This window comes from Narcine bancroftii, chromosome 5 (assembly GCF_036971445.1).
Source record: "Narcine bancroftii isolate sNarBan1 chromosome 5, sNarBan1.hap1, whole genome shotgun sequence".
NCBI classification, from domain to species: domain Eukaryota; kingdom Metazoa; phylum Chordata; class Chondrichthyes; order Torpediniformes; family Narcinidae; genus Narcine; species Narcine bancroftii.
The window spans coordinates 98,071,985-98,082,500 of NC_091473.1; the positions used below are offsets into that span (position 1 = coordinate 98,071,985).

Here is a 10,516-nt window from a genome sequence, read left to right on the forward strand (position 1 = left end):
GTGAGATATAACATATTGCATTACACCACAATTAACAAATACGTTCTCATCTCCTCAAACTGAAATCTTCAAAATTAGAAAAAAATTATATAAAACTTCACCTCATCTAAAAAAGAAAAAGAAAAAGACTGGGCAGCCTATCTTGGGAATTTATTCATACAAATTAATCACCTGGTCTTCACCATCAAAGAGAAAAGAAATAAAATTAAATAAAGTCCGGAAGGGAAAATAATTATTCTGTCATGTGGAAATAATTACAAAAGGTTCCCAAGTCTCTTCAAATTTAACAGAAGTAACAAATGTACTCCTCCTAACTTTCTCTAAACTTAAACATGACATAATTTGAGGAAGCATTGAGTCAAACTAGATGGATTAGAATCTTTCTGAAGATAATAAGATAACTCTTCTAGCTAACAATGTAGAAAAGGCTTCAATCTGATATGTAGGAGTGGGAACTCATCCCACTTGTGGAACTATAATTCCAAAAAGAGCAGTTAATGAAAAATTATATCCAGCATAGCTTTCTTAAAAATATCTAACTATCCATTACCTCATGACCAAAACATACGAGTTAGAGAAGCCACTTCTGATTTACATACGTCACAAATAGGACTAACGTTAGAAAAAATACCGGCCAATTTGTCTTTCAACATATATTAGGAGCAAAAGGATAGTGAGGGATAAAATTAGTCCCCTAGAGGATGAGAGCAGACGGCTATGTGCGTGGAACCAAAAGAGATGGGGGAGATTTTGAAGTTTTTTTTTCTTCAGGATTTAATAAGGAGAAAGATATTGATTTGTGTAAAGTAAGGGAAATAAGTAGGGAAGTTATGGAAACGACGATGATTGAAGAAGAAGTATTGGCGCTTTTAAGGAAAATAAGGGTGGATAAATCTCCAGGTCCTGATAAGATATTCCCTAGGACCCTGAGGGAGGTTGGTGTAGAAATAGTAGGGGCTTTGACAGAGATATTTAAAATGTCATTAGGAATGGTGTGGGTGGGTAGCTCATATAGTTCCATTGTTTAAAAAGGTGATACGAGTAAATCTAGTAATTATAGACCTGTAAGTTTGATGTCAGTGGTGGGTAAGTTAATGGAAAGTATTCTTAGAGATGGTAATATATAGGATAGACAGGGTTTGTTTAGGGACAGTCAACATGGATTTGAGAGGGGAAGATCATGTTTGATAAACATTATCGAATTTTTTGAGGAGATTACAAGGAAAGTTGATGAAGGTAAGGCAGCGGATGTTGTAAATATGGACTTTAATAAGGCCTTTGATAAGGTTCCTCAGGGAAGGTTAGTTAGGAAGGTTCAATCATTAGATATTAACATTGAAGTAGTAAAATCGATTCAACAATGGTTGTATGGGAGATGCCAGAGAGTAGAGGTAGATAACTGTTTGTCAGATTGGAAGCTGGTGACTAGTGGTGTGCCTCAGGGATCAGTATTGGGTCCATTACCGTTTGTCATATATATTAATGATCTGGATAATGGGGTGGTAAATTGGATTAGTAAATATGCAGAAGATATGAAGATAGGTGGAGCTGTGGATAGTGAAGAAGGGTTTCAAAGCTTGCAGAAGGATTTAGGCCAGTTAGAAGAGTGTGTTACATTTTGGTAGGGCTAATCAAAATAGGACAGACATGGTGAATGATAGGGCACTGAAGAGTGCAGTAGAAAAGAGGGATCTAGGAATAATGGTACTTAGTTCCCTGAAGGTGAAGTCACATGTGAATAGGATGGTGAAGAAAGCTTATGGTATTTTGGCCTTTATAACTCAGTTTAGGAGCTGGGATCTTATGTTAAAATTGTACAAGACATTATTGAGGCCAAACTTTGGGTATTGTGTACAGTTTTGGTCACCAAAGTATAGGAAAGATATCAACAAATTGGAAAGAATGCAGAGAAGATTTACTAGAATGTTGCCACGGTTACAGGGTCTAAGTTATAGGGAAAGGTTAAATAAGTTAGGTCTTTATTCTTTGGAGCATAGAAAGTTGAAAGGAGATTTGAATGAAGTATTAAAAATTATTAGGGCTATAGATGGAGTTGATGTGGAGAGGCTTTTTCCTTTAATAAAAAGGGAGATACAAATAAGAGGACATGAGTTGAGAGATACAGGGCAAAAGTTTAGAGGAAACATGAGGGGGGACTTCTTTACTCAGAGAGTGGCGGAATAGTGGAACGAGCTTCCAGACGAAGTGGTGGAGGCATTTAAGGAGAAGTTGGAAATGTATATGGATGGGAAAGGAATGGAGGGTTACGGGTTGAGAGTAGGTCAGTGAGATTAGGTGGAAGAAAGTGTTCGGCATGGACTAGAAGTGCCAAGTTGGCCTGTTTCTATGTTGTAATTGTTATATGGTTATACGAGCCCGATGTATCACTTTGAACTGAATCAAATAATGACGAGCACATATTGAAGAGGTATTAACCAATCCATAAATTTTCTCCCATGATTCCTCTGGAAGATGCAACTGAAGTTCCTCGTCTCAGGCCCCTTTAATTTTGTCATTCGAATTTGATGTCATCTTATCTGCTCTGTATAATTCCTCTCATAATAAAGGACACAATTATTTTCTCTGACATAGGAAACATATTATCTCAACCCTCCTAAGAACATTTTAAATTCTTTTATACAAATCAAGTAAACAAGGTTTCTGAGAAGCAAGTTGTGCTATTGTAAATTATGTCAAGCCGATAGGAAGGAAACTAAAGGGTCTACTCCAAGATATTTTTGAGCAAAAAGTTGTACCGAAGAATGAAAAAGTATAGCAAGTTTGCAAGCTTGCCCCTGCAATAATGTTATTATGGATACTGAGGGGATGTTTAAAGGGAAGGCACAACCCATCCAATCTGTCAAGATTGCCATTGCAGCATGAAAGGAATATGAAGAGCTAATATTGCTGGATAGATTGGATCTTAAGTTAAACCTTGCTTACTTGAAGATCTAGTTTTTACAAAATGAAGAAAATAGTTGTCATAAAAGACACCACAAAATGGCCATGTTGTAGAAACTCAAATGATTTATTATTTCTTGCGGTTCTTACCTGATCTGTGACTCCACTTCCCATATAAATATGAATTCTGAATCTGAACTTACTCAACAAGTTGCTTGGTTATAACTAGGGATGGAATTTAAATGTCAGCCTTTTTAGCCACTTGCTGAGTGAAAATCAGAAATTATAATGTGTTTCTAAAGCACCTTTCAGGCTAAGGTCCAGGAAGATCCATGCTGATGGTTAACATTGGGAGAAGAAACCAAATGAGATCCTTAGTCCTTACATGGGGAGAGTGTAATAGTAAATCCATCAGCCTTCCTAGCTGGCACACACTCCCTCATAACCATACGTGAAGCAGCACCCACATGAACAGATTGACCAGTTATCTCTGACATGCAAATATGAGGTTAGAGAACTTAAAAGATAAAAACTTTTAAATTTAAAATATAAACTGAAAGAAAACAGAGATCTTAAAATGCAAGTAAAAATTAAAAAAATACATGTAGTTTCAATAACTATAGTTATGCTATAAAGGAACACTTCAGGAAAAAGGCAGTTATTTTTGGTACAGAAAGAAAAGTAAACGGGGGAGGGGGGGAAACAAAATGACATTATAAATATGTAAAGAAATACAAAACATTTCTTAAAGATACTAAGGTCACCGACAAAGCCAAATAGACTGTAAGCACACAAACACAGGACAATGAAGATTTTGCTTCCTGAACACTTTTGGGTGCATTTTATGGATTTTGGGCTGCTAATCTACTTTTGTAATTTCCTGCCGTATTTCAAGTTGACTAGCATATTGTCCACAAAGCAAACTGTTTTGGTCAGTCCAAGCATTTCTGGGCATGCACTCAGAGCAGGTGCTATGCAAATGTTGTCTTAGGCCTGGGTATACTTAGTCAGGATACATGCATTCAGGCTACAAGAGCAGTTCACATATACAAGTGCTGTGCATTACATTGATTATAGATTGAACGCACGTTGATAAACATGCTCTTCAAGCGCTAGCATAGAGACTGTACTTTAACACTAGCATTTATTGTCTTTATGAAGATTCAATGCAACAGAAATATCTCATCAGTATCGCAACAACTGCAATACATTCTGCTACATTTGTGGCAGGTATACACTTAAGGTTCAAAAAGGCAGCATGACTCCACTTATTAAGAAAGCCTATGAGCTCTATTTTGGTTGGAAAATTAGACACCAAGACAAACCCTGGGCTCCTCATATTTGTTGTGCAACATGTCCAGTTTACCTAAAAGCTTGGCTCAGAGGTACATTATGCAATTAAACATATTAAATTCAATAAAAGTTCATTTAATGTTTCTTCAACTTCCTACGTGATACAGCAAATCTTTAATTATCTTTGTGTTTAGCGTGGAGTTGTCTATCATAATCCCCAATTGTTTATTTCAGGAAGCAAACCTTTTGAAAAAAAATTGTTGTCCAGTGTAATTAGTAAAAAAAAGTTCTTACATCATTACATAACTCAGTTTGAGAAATTAAAATATATTAGATGAAGCCAAATTCATACATCCCTGAGCTTTCCTTTGGTTTTAAGGAAAACATCACAAAAGGAACATTCTCATTACCTTTAGATGTAAGACGGTTATTCTGCAAGTTAAACGTCTCCAGACTCTGCAGCCTTGTTAACTCCTCCAGAGGGATCAGTTCTAAAGCATTGTTCTAAATAAAAAGAAATGACATGAATTCCGAGTTCTGCCAGGAGCTCTGAAACCTCTCTCTAGTAAGTAAAGATAGCCAGGAGTGAATTGGCAGTGGAATGTCATATCATGGAGAGAGAGTTCACAGTTGGCATTTGACCCATGTTTAAAATCAAGAAAAATGAAGTTTAATTTTAAACAAAGCAAAATAATGATGACAGGTATGATATACTGTGGATCTAATTTTGGTGTATATACCATCAATGGAGTATTATGAAATGTAATTTTGCCAAGATATATGCAGCAATGTTTATCCATCCAATTCAACCCGCAATGAATGTCCGCAATGAAAATTCAACATAAGTAAATTTCAAAATACCACTGAACACATTCTGTAGGTTTCAAAAAAGCACATGACATTTGCCTGTTACTCTAAGATGTAGCATGTAGTAGACATAGGCAAGTGTGGAAAGGTTCTGATAAATGAAATGAAGCAATTTAGAACAATTACGCAGATGTGAGTGCTTTTGGAAATTCTATCATATTATAAGGAGATTCTGGTTTATGCCACAGCAGAATCTGTGCACCAGACGATGATATGATTTAGGTCCGTTACGATATCAATGCCCGTGACTCTTGAACTCAGTGTTTTAAACTACAATTTTTAAAATGCGAAAAACCTTTAAAAACATCAATAATTATATATTTTTTGGAATCTATAGTCATTCATTTTGGTTTAAAATTACTTTGTTAAATGTAAAATTTTGATGAGTTCAATAAAGCTTGTTCATATAATGCAAGTTACTTAATACAGTGGGTACCTTGAGGAAATTGATAAACACTGGCCAGAATGGAACTAACAAACACAAACTAAAATGATGCGTTTTGATCCCTAGTTGTAACTAAACTGAGGGAGGATTGAAGGAGGGCCTTGAATTGTTTGTTAGTATCATGCATATAGACTTAGTGAAAAACTTTGTTTAGTGTACAATTCAGTCAAATCAACTCATATACAAGTACAATAGGTCATTCAAAATATAGTTACAGCAAAAAGTGCAGTCAAGTCAGTACAAGGTCCATGATGAAATGGTATGTGAAATGTGACAGAGATAGGGTGACGTATGAGGTCTGTTCAAAAGTCTCTTAAAATCAGAAAAGAAGCTGTCCTTAAATCTGGTTGTAGACCATTTCAAACTCTTCTCCTAAGGATGGATGGGGAGGGGTGGGGGGGGGGGGGGTGGGGGGGAAGCAAAGGTGCACAACAGAAGTGGAAATCAGTCCTTTGTTCCAAAGGAAGTGTACACACAGTCAGTGGAGGGCAACTATTTTGCAAGTTGCCCTGAACAGAGCTTGCAACTCTCTGCAACTTCTCGCCGTCTTGGGCAGAAATTTCTGTACCAAACTCTTAATACATTCAGGTAGAATGTTTTCTATGGTGCCTCACTGATGAGTCATTGGGGATGTGCCAAATTTTGTGAATCTTCTGAGGAAGTAGAGGTGCGTCTTGACTTCTTGGTCACAGATTAAAAGTGGCTGAACCAGGGCAAATTGTTGATATTTACACCTTGACAATCTCCACCGAAGCACATTGTTACAGTTAACGAGTTTAAGGATGTTGGGACTCGGCAGCCCAGCTAAATCGAGTTTCCTTTTGTCTGTTAATTCCAATTGTTAAAATGGATACCATCATCTGCCTAATAGGATAACATACCACTTCTTTTCTTTGGCTTGGCTTCGCGGACGAAGATTTATGGAGGGGGTAAATGTCCACGTCAGCTGCAGGCTCGTTTGTGGCTGACAAGTCCGATGCGGGACAGGCAGACACGGTTGCAGCGGTTGCAGGGGAAAATTGGTTGGTTGGGGTTGGGTGTTGGGTTTTTCCTCCTTTGCCTTTTGTCAGTGAGGTGGGCCATACCACTAGCTCTCCAGTAAATCACCCTGACAACAGCAATTCATACATACGGCTGCTTTTCATTGACTATAGATCAGCCTTCAACACCACATTTCCCTCATTTCTCTCAACAAGCTACAAACCCTGGGCCTCTGCAACTGAATCACTGACTTTCTCGTCGGAAGACCAAGTCAGTACGAATTGGAAATAATGTCTTCCCCTCACTGACAATCAACACAAGCACACCTCAAAAATGCGGGCTTAACCCACTATACACCCGTGTGACTAGGCACAATTCAAATGCTATCTGCAAATTTGCCGATGACACCATGGTTGTTGGCAGAATCACAGTCAGTAATGAGGAAGGGTATGGGAGGGAGATAGATAAGTTAATTGAGTGGTGTCACAAGAACAACCTTGCAAAACCAAGGAGATAATTGTGAATTTCAGGAAGAAACCAGAACACGAACCACTCCTCATCGAGAGGTCAGCAGTGAAGAGGGTCAAGAACTTCAAATTCCTGGGTGTAAATTTCTCTGGACAAATGTCCCTGGAGCCTACATGTCAACGCAATCACGAAGAAAGCTCACGAATGGCCATACTTCAAGGAGATTTTTGAAAACTTCTACAGGTGCCCCGTGGAGAGCACTCGGACTGGTCGCATCACTATCTGGTATTGAGGTGCCAATGCTTAAGACTGGAAAATATTCCAGAGGGTTGTTAACTCAACCTGCAACATCATGGGCATCAGTTTTCACTCCAAGAGGCATGTCTTAAGAAAGCAGCCTCTATTCTCAAAAAACCCCACCAACCAGGCTATGCCTCCTCGCTCTGCTACCACCGGGAAAAAGGTATAGGAGCCTGAAGACATGCACTCAGCGGTACAAGGACAGCTTCTTCCCTGCTGCCATTGGATTCCTGAATGAACCAGACACTACCTTACTTTGTCTCTTTCTTTTTCTAGCACTATTTTATTTATTTTGAAATGTGGTTTATTGCAACAAATTTTGTGACATCTTCATTACAGCACAGTTAGCACAACAGTTACAGCGCCAGTGATCGGGAAGGGGGTTCCAATCCCACGCTTGCTGAAAGAAGCTTGTACGTTCTCCCTATGTCTGTGTGGGTCTTCCTCCCGCCATTCAAAACTGGGACTTGTAAGGTCAATTGGATGTAATTGGGCGACACGGGCTCGTGGGCTGAAAGTGCCTGCAACCCTGCTATATGTCAACATTTTAATACATTTTAAAAATAATAAAATTTTGATTCACAGTTCTCGGTACTGCAAGAAACAGTAGCTGTGATCAGCAGTTCATTAAATGGAGCTGTACACTGCATCTCTTCCCAGTTAAAGTGAAGAGCAGGCATTTCCAACTGTATTTTTGCAGTGGAACACCACAAGCAACATTGCCCAAGGGAATTGTGCTATATCTTACCTGCAAAGACAGATGCACTATTGATTTTGATAAGTTCTTGGGAAATTCCTTTAAATCCACCCCAGCACAGTTTACAGTTCCATCTAGGTTACAAATGCAGTCAGCAGGGCAATAATCCACTTGTACTTCATGATCCATTGTCACTCCTGTGTGGTTATTTACTGATTCACTGACGTAATTTTCTTCACTTGTTGCACTGCAGCTGAAGGTCAAGAGCCACAGCACAGGGTGCCAACTGCTCCAATACATTTTACTTCCTGTAGTAATGAAATTCATTTAATTTCAAACACATAGAAAGTGATATGGAATTCTACAACCTATTTAATACAAGATTTCAATTTGATCAAGTTCGATAAATTTTAACTATAATTTTTAATTAATTTATTAAAAGTACAAAAGATAAAATTAACCTGAGGTACAACTTATCATTATATAGTTTGTAAACCTTTCACATATATAATCTACAAAAAAAATCTTTCCTCATTGCGAAATGACATTAAGAGATACAAGGCATTAAAATCAATTTACTGCTTGGTATCATTTCACTTTGAATAGTTAACAAAGGGAGCCAACTAGTTCAATGTGCATTTTTATTAACGCAGATCCTTCTCTTTAAATTAAATTGAAGCTTTCTACCAACTGGTGAAGGACACAAGAAACTTACCGTAATCGACTCTTGACAATTAACAAAGTGTAAAGCTGCACAGTGAGAAAGTGATTTTCATCTCTCCAAAGTGCTTTGGCTTGGACAACTTTTCATTCCCCCCCCCCTCCCAGAGGGAAAGGAAGATCTTTTCCAGATGTGAAACAAAAATGGAGAGAAACTATACACTGACTTGCAAAGAAAATTTCTGTCTTTCCAAAACATGAAAAGGGCCTACTCTGATGGTAACATCTGGAAGCATACAATTCTGTAAAACTTTTCTCGGGTAAATCTCTGGAAATCCTGATCAAAGCATACTGTTGAACAGACTTATTTTTATGTTTAATCACTCATTTTATGCTGGCGAAGATCCCTAATAAGAGAGTAATATGTCAAACTCGGCAATAACACCCCACTCAAGAGTGAAAGCAGGAAAATGCCACGTATTAAACACAAACAACGACACTCCATTTCAATAACATTGTAAAGTGCTTTACCTTGACTGGTGTCATTAATTAAAGCCAGAATTTTCAGTACCATTTACTAGGCACTGAGATAATCATTTCCCGAACCAAGCACAATGTCATCCAACTGCAGAGGTAACTGTTTCATTTAGATCATCTTGGATAATTTAAACTAGTTTTCAAATATAAACCACTTGATTCTAATTACTGATGTCCTCCCTTTAGAAATGGGATTCTGATGACCCTGACCTTGAATTTTTCCTTACAAGTTACAGCCATATAATTACCTCATAAATAAAAAAAACTGTACCTGGACACAAGTTTTAGTATCTCTCTTAATTTATACCTACAGATTAGCTAATAATTATTTTCTTTCTTGTATTTTAGCGATGTATGCTTTGTTTTTAACTACATTGGCAAATAAATTCCTATTATACACTATTATATAATGATTTACCATAATACCATATCTTCAATAGTGAAAAGGAGCTTATTTACAATTTGCTTTGAATTTGTAAAAACACATTTGGAGAAGATGACTCCATTATCTGGCTAGCAAGCTGAAAGATTACAATTCCAATTAATTACTAATAACCACCAGAAGAATCATATAAAATTACTCTTCCTTCTTGCTCTCAATGCACACCTGAGTCTGTCTACAATCAACACATACAAATCTCATTCAACCGTATAAAGGCAAGCAATCTTCTCAAGTCTGACCTGATGTTATTGCTTTTCCTTTTCCTCCTACTGGAAGTTGCTGCTGTTGGTAGTTTCATTAATGAGGCACAGTCCACTTTTTAAAAAATAAACTTGTTTAGATTGAACTGACAATCAGATCAGAGTTTTGCATCAATCACTGATAAGGTTACTACCTCGGCAAAGTTCTCGAAAGGAATAAGCCTTCACCACAGGGGTCGGATTCAAACACTCATGGCATGACAATGATTTGTAGGAATGTGTAGCTGTGGGACTCCCACAGCACATGAGATGCATGTTTGGACCACACAAAGTAATCTACCATATTTCCTCAATTAGAATCAAATGCATCTTTAAAATACTGATTATATTTTGGCTAAACTTTAAAGAATGATTTTTTTTTACATGATTTATTATTTTCTAATTAAAACAATGATATTGTTTTCATAGAGCTTATACTCAGCAGTAATGCAATTTAGCTTTGTCTATTAAATTAGCCTTTACTTACCTGAGACAAAGTAGTTTTTTTTTGCTATTTAGGCAGATCACAGAGCGTTGTCAAGTTGGTGTAAGCATCTCTCGTGACTTCTTGTGGTGCACCCACATCGCTGCAATTGCCAAGAAAGTGCATCAGCCCCTCAACTTCTTCAGAAGCTGGAGGAAATGTGTCATGTCACCACCATTCCTCAACGACTTCTACAGGTGCA

At 37.5% G+C, this 10,516-nt stretch overlaps 1 protein-coding gene and 1 long non-coding RNA gene across 2 annotated transcripts in view; one reads left to right on the forward strand and one right to left on the reverse strand.

The window, feature by feature from the left end:
* podn (podocan) overlaps window positions 1–8,255 on the reverse strand; it is a 37,866-nt gene extending 29,611 nt beyond the window's left edge. Inside the window, exons 1-2 of the mRNA XM_069938479.1 lie at window positions 8,004–8,255; window positions 4,605–4,698 (exon numbers count right to left, since the gene is read on the reverse strand). Of these exons, the coding sequence (XP_069794580.1) occupies window positions 4,605–4,698; window positions 8,004–8,252 (343 nt within the window). The 5' untranslated portion in view covers window positions 8,253–8,255. The remainder of the gene's footprint in view (window positions 1–4,604; window positions 4,699–8,003) is intronic.
* The window catches only part of LOC138763767 (uncharacterized), a 30,341-nt gene extending 19,825 nt beyond the window's left edge, over window positions 1–10,516 (forward strand). The window contains exon 3 of the long non-coding RNA XR_011357772.1: window positions 10,350–10,516. This is a non-coding gene — a long non-coding RNA (uncharacterized lncRNA). The remainder of the gene's footprint in view (window positions 1–10,349) is intronic.